The 16,556-nt window shown below is 42.5% G+C and overlaps 1 protein-coding gene across 1 annotated transcript in view; it reads left to right on the forward strand.

Annotated features, from left to right (window-relative positions):
* Positions 1–16,556, forward strand: part of pacrg (PARK2 co-regulated) — a 123,260-nt gene that overhangs the window by 62,480 nt on the left and 44,224 nt on the right. Inside the window, exons 3-4 of the mRNA XM_023407472.1 lie at positions 1,333–1,504; positions 8,729–8,878. Of these exons, the coding sequence (XP_023263240.1) occupies positions 1,333–1,504; positions 8,729–8,878 (322 nt within the window). The remainder of the gene's footprint in view (positions 1–1,332; positions 1,505–8,728; positions 8,879–16,556) is intronic.

The following is a 16,556-nucleotide window of genomic DNA, read 5'->3' on the forward strand; positions in this document are numbered from 1 at the left end:
GCGGAGGGGGGGGGGGTCTGCCCTGCTTTGAAGTTTTGGCTCTGACCGGCGGCTGGGTGAGGGCTGGGGACTTGAAAGCACAGAGCGTCACTGCCTGGGTGACATTTCAACATAGACCAGTATGACCCAGCAGGGTGCTTGTGCATGTGTGTTTGTGTGTGTGTGTGTGTGTGTGTGTGTGTGTGTGTGTGTGTGTGTGCGCGTGTGTGCGCATATATATATATATATATGTATATATATTTGTGTGTGTGTGTGTGTTGTCAAAAGAGTATCTCCTCATGGCTTCAGCTGTTTTCAAGGACTGCTGGCTGCTGGGGGCTATTTGCCTCTGCACCAAAGGGATTACCTTTCATTACATGAAAAACAGAATCACCCCTTCAACCTCTAACCCCTCGCTCAACAATAGTGCCACTGGGATGCTGTGCTAGGGCTGAGTAACTAGATCCAGTTCACAGATGTTTCATGAGCCATGGCTACATATAACACTTTATATCATTTTCAGAACACACACATATGCACACACAGGTCTCAAGGACATACTCCTTTTGGTCAGCTGTTCTTTCCAACCCAGTGTGTCTGAGTGGCTTCCCTGTGATGGCTTTACACACATGAAAGACTTTGCTTTAATGTGTCACACACTACCCACACACTCAGCCAAACAACATCAAAGGCTGCCTGTGGCATGTAGCTGGACGAATGTCTTCATCTACCGGCTGATTGTGTGTGTGTGTGTGTGTGTGTGTGTGCGTGTGTGCGTGTGTGCGTGCGTGTGTGTGTGCGCCTTTCTGTCTGCCCTGCAAATGCTGTAAACAGGTGTTAACATGTCAGCCCACAAGATGCCACATGCCACTGTGTCATGATCTCCTGAACAGCTGTGCCCCACCATTGTGTGTGTGGGTATATGTGAGTGAGTGTGTGTGTGAGAATGTGTTTACTGTAAGGGTTATAAATGGCTGCAATAGGAGCTTTAGCCCTAGATTTTGTGCAAAACCAAGGACAAACAAAGAGAGAGGGTAAAGAATGAAAGGGAGCTTTATTGCAATAAATGATTTCCTGGAAAATACATGATTTTCATCTGCTGTGTCTTTCCCTGTGTGTTTTTTGTGTAGACGGTGTGAATAAGTGTGAGCTTGAAGGTAATTTGGGTAGGGAGCGAGTCTGTCCAGTAAACCAAAAGTTCATCCCTGCTGCTGGCTAATGTCTCCATCAACAACCGTATGGTCTGACAAATGCCTTAAACACAGGACAGAAATCTACCCGATCTTTCTTTGCCTGTCTCTCTGGATTAAAGAAACAGCTAATAATACTTTGAATGTAAATTTCTTTCCTCAGGTGGAGATCGAGAAGCTGGACTACCACCACTACCTGCCTCTGTTCTTTGATGGCCTATGTGAGACTATTCATCCGTACGAGTTCTTCGCCCGCCAGGGAGTCCATGACATGCTGGAGCACGGAGGCCCCAAGATCCAGCCCGTCATTCCCCAGCTCATCATCCCCATCAAGAGTAAGTCTGGGAAGGTGTCTGCACTCACGGTTTACCAATCACACACATCACAGCTGCTTTCCCAAGTGACCCTATGTGGGTTGATGTCGTTTTACATTCACATTCACTTTCCCTGCAACTGAAGGGAAAAAATGTGGTTTACTCAAGATATAAGGAACACCGTGCAAATACTATTATTATTTCAGCTTAAAAACATTTAGAATATTGTTAAGAATGTTGCAATAAAGCTCTAAAGAAAGTGAAGAAGAGAGAGAAACCAAAGATAAAAATTGTGTATTTTTAAATAATGTGGTAACTTGATTTTATTTTTCAGCTCTAAAATATGTTGTATAATCACACAAGATTATACAACATTAAGATACAGCAAGTATTTCATTAACTTTCACAGCAAAATGGCCTTAATCATTTGAATTCATTTAGCAAATCTTTCTATAAGTAAATATTGTTATTTTATGAGTGATTGACAGCCAAGTAATCTGCTCGGTTAGAGTTTAATTGCAGCCTTAATAAATAAATATTTTTGCATGCCATTACTCACTATTTTGATGACAGCATCATTTCATTTTGATTTATGTCTGCTAACAAATCCCAAGACTACAAGGCATTCCCCATTGCTGAGGAACTTTAACTAGCTGCTTATTGAAATAAATGGCAGGTGCTAATAACACACAGAGGTGTGGGCACAAATTGAAAGTGTAGTTGTTTGGAAACCTGATGTTAAGCAACTTAACGAGGAATCATAAAGAATGTCCTTTGAAATTTTTTTTTTTCAAAATTGGCTGGCTTGGAAATACTTAAGAATGAATAAATAAATGTAACATTATTATATGAATATTAATATGCATCATAATCTGTATCTAAAATGTCATAACATACTTTTTAATAATTACACACAATGGCACATTAAAAGCCCCCCAACATTGCAGCTGTAAAGAGTGTAACTAAAATAGAACAACATATTTTATCAGGAATAGACTCACCTGTCTTACACACTCGCACTACAACAGATTCTAACATTACCATACAACCAGTCCTGTGACAAGTCCTAATTTGGTTTCGCAGTCATACTGTTCCTATTATTACATCAGCCCTCAGGGCGAAGCGTCCTTGCTTTTGCATTTGCCGGAAGAAGGTGGCTCTAAAAGCATGCCTGATAATCTGCCATGAATGTGGTGACGTGCTACATTTAACTGTGTCATCATGTTGTGCCTCCTTACCTTTCCACGCTGACACCTTCCCGCGCGCGCACACACACACACACACACACACACACACACACACACACACACACACACACACACACACACACACACACAAGTTGGCAGATTGAGGTGGGTGGAAAGGTCATTTTGCAGGGCAAAGTGGTCTCTGACTTCAAAAATAGACATCAGAATTAACTGTGATGTGGCCAGGAAAGGTTTCTTGTGTGGCAAACATGCAGGGGATAAAGGTAGAGTGAAGTTAGAGGAATGCAGAGTGTGGCTTTTGTTTGAAAATTTCAGCACACATGCAGAGACACACAGTCTCTCTCTGTCTCTCACACACACACACACACACACACACACACACACACACGTGTTGTCTTTTGTTGGGTGCCGCTGCCAAGTGGAGTGTCAGTTTCAAAGTGGGAGCCTTTAAGTGGCGCCCAGTGAGCCTGGGATAGTGTTCATGTCACGGGCAGTTGGCTGGTGGAGTGTATGTGTATCTGAAGAGTGTGTGTGTGTGTGTGTGTGTGTGTGTGTGTGTGTGTGTGTGTGTGTGTGTGTGTATTCCTTGTTTATGTGTGTGTGGTGGACGTCTGTGGAGGCAGAGGGGCATAACGGCCAACACTAGGCAGGGCTATTGGAGACACAGAGACACTGACAGACTGACCCTGGCACAGTGTGGTACCGCGCTACTTATGGTACTGAACACGCTGCAGGGTCTTAACCATTACACACTAACACATCTGAAATCTTGTGTTTGCATGAATGTTACTGCATTTTTACTTGTTGATGTTATTTCCTAAATAACTGGGAAATCTATTATTTAGAAAGTAAAATTTATTGATTCAGTTGAAAATTGACCATTCCCATGTCATGTCAATGCAAAATGTTGTTATGCAGGCTGATGATTTATCCCCATCTTTTCACAGGCAGTTTAAATATTTGGATAGCCTAATGTCTGTTCTGGCCTTTATCAGGAGGCACCCACTTTACACACGCCTAGACATGATACACACAGTGACTAGGCCACTCACTAACTTAGGCAGTAGTTTATTAATTCAAACCCCTCAGCAGTTTTGGTCATTTTCCTTTGGGGGGATCAAAGGTGGTGGTTATGCTCCTCATGAAAACACACACTTTGCACTGATAATGGAATTTTGAATGGTCTGCTCCTTATTAACTTCTTGGTTTATTAAAAATCAGGCCTGTTTCGCCATCCACAAGGCAAAGCCGCCAGTCCGTGTCTCTGTTGCAGATTAATTACTTTTCTATGGAGCACGGAAGAAGAGGGGATGGTGGAAAGGGGAAGAAAGTAAAAGCCGTCTGCAGTTTAAAATGGCAAGATATATATTTTTCTCCTCTGACGTTAATACATCTTCAATGTGGCTGGCAGGCTCTTATCTGCAGAGCGACTGAGTCACGTCAGGCCCTGGTGAATTTTGATGATGACTGCAGGTCACCCAATGAGAATACACAATGAAGAAGGCTGTGGCTGACATTATACTCTAAGACCCTGTCCTCTGTGACTTAAAGACTGAACTCTTTCCTACTGTATGGCGTGTCACCTTCACCCCCACACTAGAAAGACTACTTCATAGGTGAAAAAAAGAAGTAACTAATGGTAAACCAACAGTACATTATTTATATGAAACACTTATGAAACACTGATAACAGTAGCATGGTGAGTTACAGAGAAAGGGTAAACTGTTACTGAAATGCTGTGGTTTGGGTTTTTCTGACTTCTTTAAATAGGGAGGAAGATTCAGAGACATGCCTCCATTGAGCCTCAGTTGATTGGCATAACATTTGTTCAGCTTTGAACCAAAATGAGACTTTCATTACAAGAAGATCCTCAGTTACGCCTCTGCACGGGAACATCTTCTTCTGATCTGAAAAGTATATTTATACACTGAGCGAGAACAATTCACCGCTAAACTCTCCAACGTGTCACCCTACCTCTGACATTTCACAGGAAATAGAATACAAGGTCACCATTGTTTTATTTTCACACTGAATATGAAACAGGTCCTAGCATGAATAGATGATTACTTTATTCAGATTTGTCTCAACACAGGTTTTATACCAGCATTAATATATCAGGCCCTCGGCTTCCTTCTCCCTTGCTCTTTTAATTTTTTTTTTCTTTCCTTTTTTTCAGCAAGGCGAGAGTGCCAATGAATAATTGAACAGTCCTGCAGTCCAAATGTCACAGCAGGGAAAATTGTTTGCGCTGGTTGGTAATTAGAATTTCATTGTTTGTTATGTAGGTTTGAAATTCCTGTCATTCCACATTCCACTTTATCTTAGTGATGGCAGATATCTTTTCTGTCTGTTGGAGGCACCAAGGCCGAGATGGAGAGATGGCATAAAGCACAATACATTTGCTCATTCAGCATCATCTCCACCGCTGGTTCTCAGTATAGGCATCACACACACATTCGCATGCGTGTACACTGTCACTGACACAGACAAGACATATGGAGGCGAAGCTGTCATGCACTCAAATGGACACAAAACAATGGACCTGGTGCAAGTCATCATTTTCTCTCATACATACGCATACACATTAGATAGATAGATACTACCATAAATGCAATATGAATAGTGTGTAAAATGTTTTATTCCTTTGACCTCTCAGCTTCCTGTTGTTTATATGACTCTTCTACGTTGTGAAACTTCATTTATATTTTGCTGCTGCCATGTTCAGCTCTGCCTGTGCTTATGACTGAGGCTGACATTTTGTCTGATTGCTTATAAAGTATGTGTGTGTGTGTGTGTGTTTGTGTGTGTGTGTGTGTGTGTGTGTGTGTGTGTGTGTGTGTGTGATGAGTGTGTGTTATGAGTGTGTTATGCATATGAGCTGTTTTAAGGCAGGCAGTGGGGGAGGCATTATGCTGTTCGCTGAGTGCTCTGCTGTCACACAATATTTTCAGGTTGTTGCTCTTTCTGTGTCTCAGTCAGTCTTCTCTTTCAATTTGAATATAGTGCTAGGGATCGGAATTGTTAGGATGTCATTATTGCTCCTACTGATACATTGATGTTTTCATTGATTTCACTGATTGATTTGCAAGAAACAGAAAGGAAATCATTAGAGTAGAATGAACATGGCTTCATTTTTGTGTCAGCGCTGCATCCAGCACAACGACATCTTAATCGTTGGGCTGGTAAATTTGCACCCAGCGCAGACACACAGGTGGGATCATTCGTGCAAACTGGTGGGCGTTTCATTCACATGACTCATCACAAAATGAGTTGTTGATATCTTGGTGGAAAGATAGAAATCTCAGAACCAGTATGTGTCCACTGTATGTTTTCATAAAAACACATCTAGCTGGCGATCTAGTTACTTTGTCATGAAGGAGAAATGAAATACTTGTTGCATCACAAATATCGAATAATGCTTAAAAATGCAACAGTCCAACCAATAAATGTTTTTAAATAAGCATCAAAATTAAGAAACAAAAAAACCCCAAAAATCTCTTTAGCGGCAATAGCATCATTGTATCATACTATGACATTTTCAGATATAGTGTTTGCTATGATAATCATAGCAAACACTATATCTGAAAATGTAGGACTGCGACACAGCAGCTGACTGTGCTTTTCTGTGAGTTTATGATGATGGCTCAACAGGTGCTTAAGCAGATTAGTAGCATTGCCTCAGAGTTGTTTGTAAAACACTTGATTGCACTTGAGCGTTGTCGTCATCAACACATTTCATGATTTTCTGGTTCTAGTCTTGTTTGATATGTCTGATTGCTGCCATTTGTTCTGTGAGAGTTAATGTTACCAAAGCCCACCCTTCTCTTGCAAAGTCAGTTGTCAAGACAGAATGGGAGAAAGAGGGAGAAAAAACATTAAGGTTATGTTTGCGACTTCACATTTCTCAAGTGCCGACCAAAAAACCTGCTGCAACAATATCAGTACTCCAGGTTCTGATTCTAAACTTAAACGTAATTGGTCATAATTTGTTGCCTTGTATCTGTGAGACAGTGAAGATACTCAACACATTCATTATTTAGACCAAAAAGCAGGTTTTAATACTTTGGGTTTTTCTTGTCATTTTCCTGTCTTTTGTCAAATTAGAAGTTGAATTAAAAATTAAAAATTTGATTTATTCAAATTAAAATGTTGATTTATTCACATTTTAACCCTAATAACTATCTTAATTGTAATTTGATTAATCAGCTCTTTGATTTCAGGCAATTAGTGTTTCATTCTTGGTGCTAACTTTCTCTCTCTCTTACTAAGCCTGTGTATATTCTCATTTGTCCAGGTCATAGTATCCTAAAGGAGTTTTTTAAATCGAAAACAACTGGACTAGGTTATTTGTCTGTGAAGACGTTTCACCTCTCATCCAAGAGGCTTCATCAGTTCGTGTACGCATCTGACCAGGCTAGGACTGGTCCTACTTTCTGGTGTGGAGACCCAGGTATTTAACCTCTTGTGGGCGTTCACAAGGATGATGATGTCACTGGTTCCCTTTTGTGCTCCAAGTGTCAACGACAGTCGTTTGCATGACTGTCGTTGGTGGAAAATTGGTTTCGACTTCGTTAGTGCTCTATTGTGTTATAACGACAGTCGTTGCAGTCACATGCCACTTGTGAACAGTTGTTATTCTTGGAGGCTAGATTGTTGAGTCTCCTGGGAAGGGATGAAAGGGCAGCATTGTAAAGTGGAGATAGGTGGTGTCTGAGACCTCCTCCCCTGTTGAGGGATGGTTTCTCTATTTTAACATAGATGGCCTCTGTTACTCCTCTTTCGAACCAACTGTCCTCTCTGTCTAGGATGTGGACATTGCTGTCCTCAAAGGAGTGGGCTTTCTCCTTGAGATGTAAATGAACAGCAGAGTCCAAGCCTGAGGAGTTAGCTCTCCTGTGTTGGGCCATGCGTTTGTGCAGTGGTTGTTTCGTTTCTCCAATGTAGAGGTCATTGCATTCCTCGTTACACTGGACTGCATACACCAGGTTGCTTTTGCGGGTGTGTGGTGTTCTGTTTTTGGGGTGTACACTCTCTCTTACTCTCTCCTTCTTTCTCTCTCTCTCTTTTACCTTCTGCTGTATTTTGTCTCCCTTCTGTCGACTATAAGCCCCCAGTGTCTCTGCTCACACTCTCACGGATTCCTTTGTGTTGACTTTCTCTTTTGAAATTGTTTTTTCATGCTTTTCATTTCTGTTATTGTATGTGCTTACTGGCAAAATAGGTGCTGTGATGCCATTACAGTTCTCTTTTTGTGAAAGTAGGCATCAAATGAAAGTTTAAGGTTTCATAAAAAGAAATAGCTTAGGTGTGCTTTTCTTACTAGGTGTACGCTGTCAGTCTGCACAAAGGGAATTACTAGCACTCATGCAGAAGCTCACACAAACCCCCCCACCCCCCCCAAACAACACAAATAAAACATGCGTAAAGAACTACAGAAATATGTCTGTCTTAGTTGCTAATTGCAGTTATTTTCCAAGCCTTTGCCCTCTACCTGTCACATTTCTTTATATCTCTTTCTGACATTTTGTAATTTGTTGTTTCTCCCCCTTACCCCCTTTCTCTCTCTGTATTTGTCTCTCTTGATCTCTGTAGCCCTCCATCTCTCCCACCATCATTCCCTTTTGTTCTCTCTATCAGTGGGAGATGGAGTTAAGTGCAGCTGTAGGCCAAATAGCCCAGTGATTGGCTCTCACTTACCCCTTCCTCCCCAGTGCATTTGAAATCACTGATTGCAGACATGCCGGTCTAAATCAAAGCCGAGCCATAAAGGAAATGCTTTCAAGGGAAAGGGAAGGTGTGGGGGTTAAGATTTATATGTATCTTAGCTGTGTGTGTCTGCTAAGCCCACTCACATGTACCATATAGTTCCAGATGTCAGAATTGCTCTTCATTTACTGTACCTCCACCTGTCTGAACAAACAACCTAGTTTATATTTAGTTTACTTTCTAAAACCTGACTCAACAAGTGACTGACTTTTCTTTAATTGTCTTAGCTTTCTTTCCTGATTTTTTTTTTTCCAAATTTCCTGCCCTCCAGATGCCCTGAACACGAGGAACCGTCAGGTGATCTGCACCACGCTTAAAGTCCTGCAGCATCTGGTGATGTCTGGAGACATGGTGGGAGAGGCTCTGGTGCCCTACTACAGACAGATCCTCCCCATTCTCAACATCTTCAAGAACATGAACAGTGAGTTTCCAGCTATGCAAATGGTTGACTGTTAATTCACGGACAGATGGTGTGTCAGCATGACATGTCTCTGTGCTTTTGTGGAGAAGTCATTGTGTAAGCTTGTCCATTTGTGTTATTAATAATCTTTGTGCCAGTACTGCTACTATGTCAGTGAATTGAAAAAAAACAGCCATTCACCAGGCTGTGTGTGTACCCTGTCTTATTGCTGTGGCTTGGTTATACCAGGGGATCCCACAGAGCTGCTCAGTTCTGGAAAATGCAATGCAAAAGTTAAACGTCTTTTTGCTTGGCTGTGAGTCTTATGACTCAGTCAGAAAGCATCCCGTTTCCTACCTATTATTTTCCCGGCAGATCCTGTCTCTGAATCTTTACTCGTTTTCCTCTCTCCACTTAAACATCCACTTGACAGAGAAGATCCATTTTGTCCTTCCTGCTGTCAGTCAGGCTGCATTGTGCAGGACTGTTTAGGAGGAGACTTTGTCCTTGCTCTCTGTGAAAGCCCCCACCTGGGTGGACCTTGGGAGATTGGCATCAGATAGACTGGGTTCTTTGTGTGGCTGCGTCAAAGCACTTAGCATGGTGTGACATGATGTGGGCCCATTGAAAGCAAAGAGGCACAACCAAACCCAAACACCCCTCACCACAATCAGTAGGATGTGGAGAGTGACATTGTGAATCAGTCATTTAAACACAAGCTTTAACAGGAGAAAACACAAGGCTTTAGTCTCATAATCAATATCCAATTTGAATCTCTTGTCTCTTTAATTCGCTTACATTATCTGTTACTATTTGCTGAGGTCTAAAAAAAGGAAGGAGAGAGCCAAAAGAGATAGCAGGGAAAGACAAAAGATGGAAAAGAAAAGCCTGCCTTATTAGCGCATGGCCTTATGCAAATCTCCTCTGTAAATTAGCTGTCAAATCAATCCCCTAAACCGTTTTGAAGCGTGAGTTTCTCCGCCACGGCGCAGGCTCAGCAGTTGGCCAGCGAACCCCACCAGGTATAGTTTTATCTCTGCCTGGTACATACTGTACCGACCTGTCTACCTGCCTGCCCGCTAGTCTGTCCTCCACTGGCGGGCATCGATTAAACCTGAGCCAACCTCTCACCTGGCAGACATCCCTGCTATTGACCTCTCCCAGAGAGACCAGTCTGGGTCAGAGAGGGGTCCATACAGCTGCCAAAGCACAGGACCCAGTCTGCTAAACAAGGATAGTTCTTCCTGTTCAGCAATTTACAGGCATCCAGTGGAGTTTCTCTCTTTTTAAAGTTTAGTTAGAGTGGAGGCTGAATGATACAGAAAGTTTAACCAAAGTTCAGTATACAAGTATGTATATTTAACTAAGTACGAACATATATATAAGTTCATACATAGAGAGATAGATGCAGAGACAGAAAGAATCTTTCCTTGTGTTATTATTTCTCCATCTGGAGCTTTAGTGTTAGATGAGCTGTCAATTCATGTCCTGCACCACCCACTCCCTGCTAACAGAAAGATACGACTTCAAATACAGAGGATACATGCTTCTCTTTTAGGGACCAAACACTGTCTGAACCAGAACTCTGTGTTCTTTCTCTCTAATACGCAAATATTTTAGGGTTGTTGTTCTCTCACATTCTCTGTGGCTTTGTCTCTGTCTCTCCTCTGTTTCATGTGACTTGTTTGTATCAATATCAAAGCTTTCATTGAAGTCCATCTATTATCTAATATTACTTATATACACCTCCAGCTTCATCCCACGCTCAGGCGGTTGTCTCAACAGGAGCCAGCGTGCTGCCTTTCGCAGACGGACTCAATCATTGGCTTCAACACAGTAGAAGAAACAGAGGACTGTCTAGCAACATTTCCTTTTGGCTCTCCCACACTGTAACTCACGGAGCTTGCATGGCATCCCTCTTATCTCCTGAGCCACAACGGGGCCACTGTCCAGTATGTGCCAAGTGTGTGTGTGTGTGTCTACAATTGTCTACATCTGTCATGAATAGATCTGTTGTATCCCATTTGCAGCTGTTGGATTCAGTGTGGATGAAGGCCCCAGCTTTCTGTCTCCGTCTCTCTTTTCACTGTTGTTTAGGTCCGCCAGCCCCGGGCACATAATGCTCTACTACAGGCTCACATATACACACAGACACACACTCATACAATCACACACTGTCCCAGTTGAGGCTACACAACCTGACTCTGTCCCTGTCTCACCAGTTGTTCGAGCTGTGAATCAATAGGCTGACAGCCACTGCTGTAGGGTCAGGGCTACAGTTAGATATCACCAGCATCTCATCATGGGACAGATCCCCTAGGCTGTGTTCACACACTCCTGCTGTGTCGCTCCCACTCTGAGACAGGGTTGTGACCTGTTAAATTGGTCTGTATACAGGCCTTATCTGAGCCATTTTTCCTGGGTCAGAGCTGGGACTTAACAGCCATCTCCAAAATGGACCCTTGGGTGTCCTTTCACTCAGACAGAGCACTGGACCTCTGACCAGAAGAACACACTCATGCTCAGTCTCTCTGGAATCCAGGCCTCGGGAGAAGAAACGGCTCAATTGTTCAATGTGAAAAAATATTCCTGTTTAAACTTCAGGCAGCTGACTGCCATTCTTAGGACTGTCAGAGTAATGCGTCATTTTGAAGTGCACAATAATGAGAAATCACATAGTATCATCGTCCTTGATGTACCCCTTTGTCTCCTGAATCAGCTCTCCCAGCTTTTGTTTGCTTTGTGCTTTTTGCCAATCAGCTGTGTGTGTGTTTATGTGTGTGTGAGAAACAATGTTGAGGATAGTGTAGGAATTCCTCCAATGTGATTTGCACGGCTCTCTTGTTTGCTTGCTGTGATGAATCTTATCCCTAATGAAATGCAACAACGTTCCTTATGAGGGAGAGATGTGCTCCCTCATCCAGTAAATTCCTCTTCTGAGCTCTAAGGACGGAAGGAACTCATCTACTGTACTCATCTGAGGAAGAAGGAAAGAGAGAAAGAGACTTTGGGGGATTTTGTAAGGCAGCAGGGTAAGCTACACAGAGAGAATGGTCCGGGGTCTTGACTAGGGATCAAATGGGTGCCAAGACTGACCTTACTTAGTGGGTCAGTAACAGCCAGACATGACCGACCCACATTAAATACAGATTCCTCCTTCACTGTGAGGTACATTGCTTCAGTTATCTGACTTGTGTTACCTGACATGAAACTGATCCTACACTGTTCTACACAGTTAGGTATTCCTGTTTTAAATTAGAATTTTAAAAACAGGACACTGGTTTGTGATCGGTTCTCTGTTGAGTCTTCAGAATCAGTATTGGCAGTCACAAAGCCGTATCAATATTATCCTACTGGAATATGGTTTCCTCTAGAGCCGGACTAATACTGGATTTTTGAGACCAATACTAATATCACTACTAAAAATACAATGACAAGATATTTGTATTAGTATTTCTTTTTCTTTTACCTACATGTATTTAAAAAAAAACATTTTGTGATAACGATATTTTATAGTTGAACAATAAGCTTTATTACCAAAGATTACAATAATAAAAGTATATTGTGAACTATAAACATCACATGATTAGATTAAATTAAAATCAAATCAAAACACATAAAACAAAATTATATTAAGTTTGAATTGAAAATCAAACAAAAAAATAAATGCAGCAATATTTTATTATTATCATTAAATATTTTTTGTTATTGTTGTGGTTTACTGATAAGATACACAACGATACAAAATATCTGTTGTAACAGTTTTAAGGGACGGTAATTTCAGTACACGTGTGGACACCACCCAAGTACACTGATAAACTCACTCACTCACCAACTCACTGATAAAGGATTTGGTTCCACAGTATTTTTTCATTCAGCTTCACTATTTTATAGACTGCACAAGTGAAGCATAAACGGCCAAGGACTACATAAGGGAATGTTTTTCATCTTCAGTCTCTACATGGCTGTATGTTGTGTCTGAATGTAGTTGATGTTTGCCTGGAGGGCTCTTCTGGTATTTATTTGAACCTGCACTGTAGCATTGTTGTTGTTGTCCTGATCATTTTCTCCGCTTATCTGTAAGGTATAGGTCCTTAAACTCCTATTCATCACTGACAAACCTCTCTCTCACACATACACACACTAAAACACACACACATTCACACACTCATACATATATTGGTCACAAGCTGCGGTGATCTGGTTCATTTGGCCTCTTTTATCTTCCTGCTAGGAATGTGGCCAGCTATGATAAGGTCTCACCCACATGCATTGCTGAGCGCGCGCACACACACACACACACACACACACACACACACACACACACACGGGTTGTGATAGTAGCTCTCTGTCTTCTGTGCCCCGGCGACTGGTGAGGTTTTTGTGTTGGTGACAGATGCAGTGCTGTGGCTGGCCACTCTGTCTTCCCCCGTGGGCCTGGTTTATCTGTGTATCACATGACACACACATGCACACACGCGTACACACACTCACCACTCATGCCGCACGTCTTTATGAATACCGCGGATCAGTTACAGCACATGCTGATCGCTGGAAAGAAAATAAACAGGAAGAGCTAGCTGACCTCATAACCTCTTGTGGACAGAAGGACAGGGACAGTCAGGAACAGGCAGGCAAGGACATTTCATCAACTGTGGGTGGAACTCGTGTACATGTAACTGCCATAATATGAATATGGCTATCATGAACACACACACACACACACATACACACGCGCGCACACACGGGCAAATCAAATCCAAAGCATTTTTTCCGACTCATTTTAATCTGACAGAAGGCCAAGCGTATGCCAGTGTACTCAGCCACCTGTGCTGTTGTCCACAATACAACATAATGCTCCCGTTTACTGCCAGAACGCTGCACTGTTGCGTATATGTTGAAGTTAATTCCTGGGGATTCCCATGCACAAACATTTGCTTTATTTAATGACCTTTTCCAGCTGCCGTTGTGAAAAATTAATTCACTACCATGCTTTCATTGTGTACATAGTGACACGACAGAGGGGGAGATGCCCACCACCACACACAGACACATACACACATGTGCAAATACACACACACACACACACACACACACACACACACACACATAAACCCATGGCCCCCATGTAATCCATCATCCTCCACAGACACACAGAGCTCCTTGTCCCTGCGGACGACAGAACACACACCTCATCCTCAGCCCCCGTCTCCTCTTCCATGTACCACTCTCCAACAGGAGATATCTATCTATCAAGCAATCACAGAGCCCACCGCCATTAAAATACAGAAAGAGTGGGAGAAACAGAGAGAAAAGAGAGATGGGAGGAAAGATAGCATGAGTGAGTGAGAGATGAAATCCAGGTAATACCAAGCTCGTCTGTTCTTACCTGCTCTACCGTTAGCATGCTTCACAGCACATAATGACTTTTTCCTTCTCTCCTGAAGCTTAAGAAAAGACAGTTGAGGAAAATAGTGGAAATATATTTTATATTAATGCAACCCCCCCAGCCCACCCCCACCTCCCCTATCTCTCTCCACTCCTGTACTCCTTCCGCCTGCGGATATGCCCACCTGGCTCTGTTAATTTCTATTGTCAGCAGGTCTGAGGCGGAGCAGCCAATCAGGTGTGAGCGTCAGCCCTTGGGCCTGCAGTCGCTCTGCGGCTCCAATTTAAAGGTCAGCTGATAAGCAGCTAGATTCATGCATAATCTGGGCTGCTCTGCAGGCAGACAGGCGGACTGCTCAACGAAAACACACATACACTCACTCAAGAGATATACCCATCATCCTCTTGGTCTATGATTGACCCCCTCAAACTTTTTACTTTGCAGAGTGTGATGGACACGTTTCACTTGTCCTTTTCCAGCTGGAACATATTTGTGATTCTATTGTTCCATCAGGTTAGATAATATACTTTTACTAATAGCTTGAGAGAAGTGCCTCAGTAGGAGCTTGGCTTTGTGTTTGTTGATTTGTTCATTAATTTGTACATAGTGCCTTCTGCAATGTGAGGCACTTAGGGGAATTATAGGATCCACTCTTTAAATGGCACAGAGCCCTAAAGCTGGCAGTATACTTAAAATGAAATAGAATTTGGCGTCTTCGCATAGGCAGTTTGCAACTTTAACAAAGCACCACTTCGATTGCTGCAGTGTGCGGAGGCTGGCCAGCAGAACTAGCTCGGCCTCACTCGTCTCCCCGCAAGTCACTGCAACTTCTCAGCACTATGATATGATTGCTTTATTTCTGGTTATATCATTATCTAATTACATCATTGCCATTCTACGTGTCCTTTCAGCTGGCATAGTAAACAAGCAGACCTTAATTCACAGTAAGTATAATGGCGTTAGTTTTCAGTGCTGTTCTTGATAAGCTTATTTTGCAAACCCTCTGAATTAAATTTCTTAAAAAATATACTGGAAATCATATGGTGTTAGCATGGAATACCTTAAGAGTGAGGTGCACCGTCATACTTTGGTCCCCTGCAGGTCTGAATGGACAGTTCGGTGTCAATTTGCTGTCAGGGTAATTCATGTTTGAGAGATCAGAGAGCTCCAGGTGGTCAGTAACAATTAATCTTAGCTTTTCCGCCAGGAGAGTGCCAGGTGGATAATGCTTCAAACTAAAATGTCTTCTATTACTAAAAAATTCCACTTTCCTGTAGGTTCCTTTAACACATTTGCACACCGATTCTAGTCATGAATGCCTAAAAAGAGATTCAGATAAGAGAGTTCATCTGTCTTCGTTGGACTCTCTCAATCCCAAGGCCTAAATCTTGGAAATTCACTGGTGGAGTAGAAGTAAGAAGATGAAGAAAGCGTCTAAGTGAATGTTGAGCTTTTAGATGGATAGGATCAGGTTTAGCACATAGACTTGTGGACGTCTGTCTGTCTGAAGATGACTGTAGGTATTCTTAGTATGGAACCAGAGGTCCTCAATCCCAGCGGGGTTCCTCCTTTCATTCCCTCTAATCCAAGAAGCACTCAATTACCTAATTGGATGAGTTATGAGGGTCCTTTTCCTCTCTCCATTCCCTCCCATCTCAATGAGATTAACACACTGTAATTAATGAATTTGGGGCACTTTGAAACGATTTGCAGGATTGTCCAGGCTCCGGGGGCCTGACTCGTGTAACACAATTATCGAGTTGTCGAAATTAGACAATAGGATGAGATGAATAGTGCGAAAATTATCAGTGTTTGTGAAAGACAGGTGATCGTTCCACTCTGAACGTGGATCAGGTTGATGTGGTTGCTTTGTGTTATTCCCTTCAGAGTGGAGATGTGTGTGTGTGTGTGTGTGTATGGGGGGGGGGGCAGCCAGCCAGCCAGCCAGCCATTTTGTAGCTAAAGAGTGACTGCTTTTTGATGTAAATCAATGTGTATTCTTGTGTATGAATGTGTGTCTTTGCGTGTGCGTTTGTGTGTGTCATGACTTCCTAGTACTGAGCAGGGAGCGCTCCTGCAGCCGCTCACCACATCATTGTGTTTGACATCTCCGTGGGCAGTCAGCGACAGAATGCTGGTGTGTGTGCAGACATTTGTCCAGCCTGCTTTGGATCAGCATTTGCACCGTGCGCCAGGTTGCCTGTCAGCTTTCATAAACAGCCACACCTTCACAAACAGGCTTGCCGCTTGAAAGTGAAAAAAGACACAGTTTCGCAAAACAAATAATAAATAGCATTTCTACAGTCTCCC

This window comes from Seriola lalandi, unplaced genomic scaffold, assembly GCF_002814215.2.
Source record: "Seriola lalandi dorsalis isolate HSWRI2012SDOR001 ecotype SW California unplaced genomic scaffold, Sedor1 jcf7180002054335, whole genome shotgun sequence".
NCBI classification, from domain to species: Eukaryota; Metazoa; Chordata; class Actinopteri; order Carangiformes; family Carangidae; genus Seriola; species Seriola lalandi.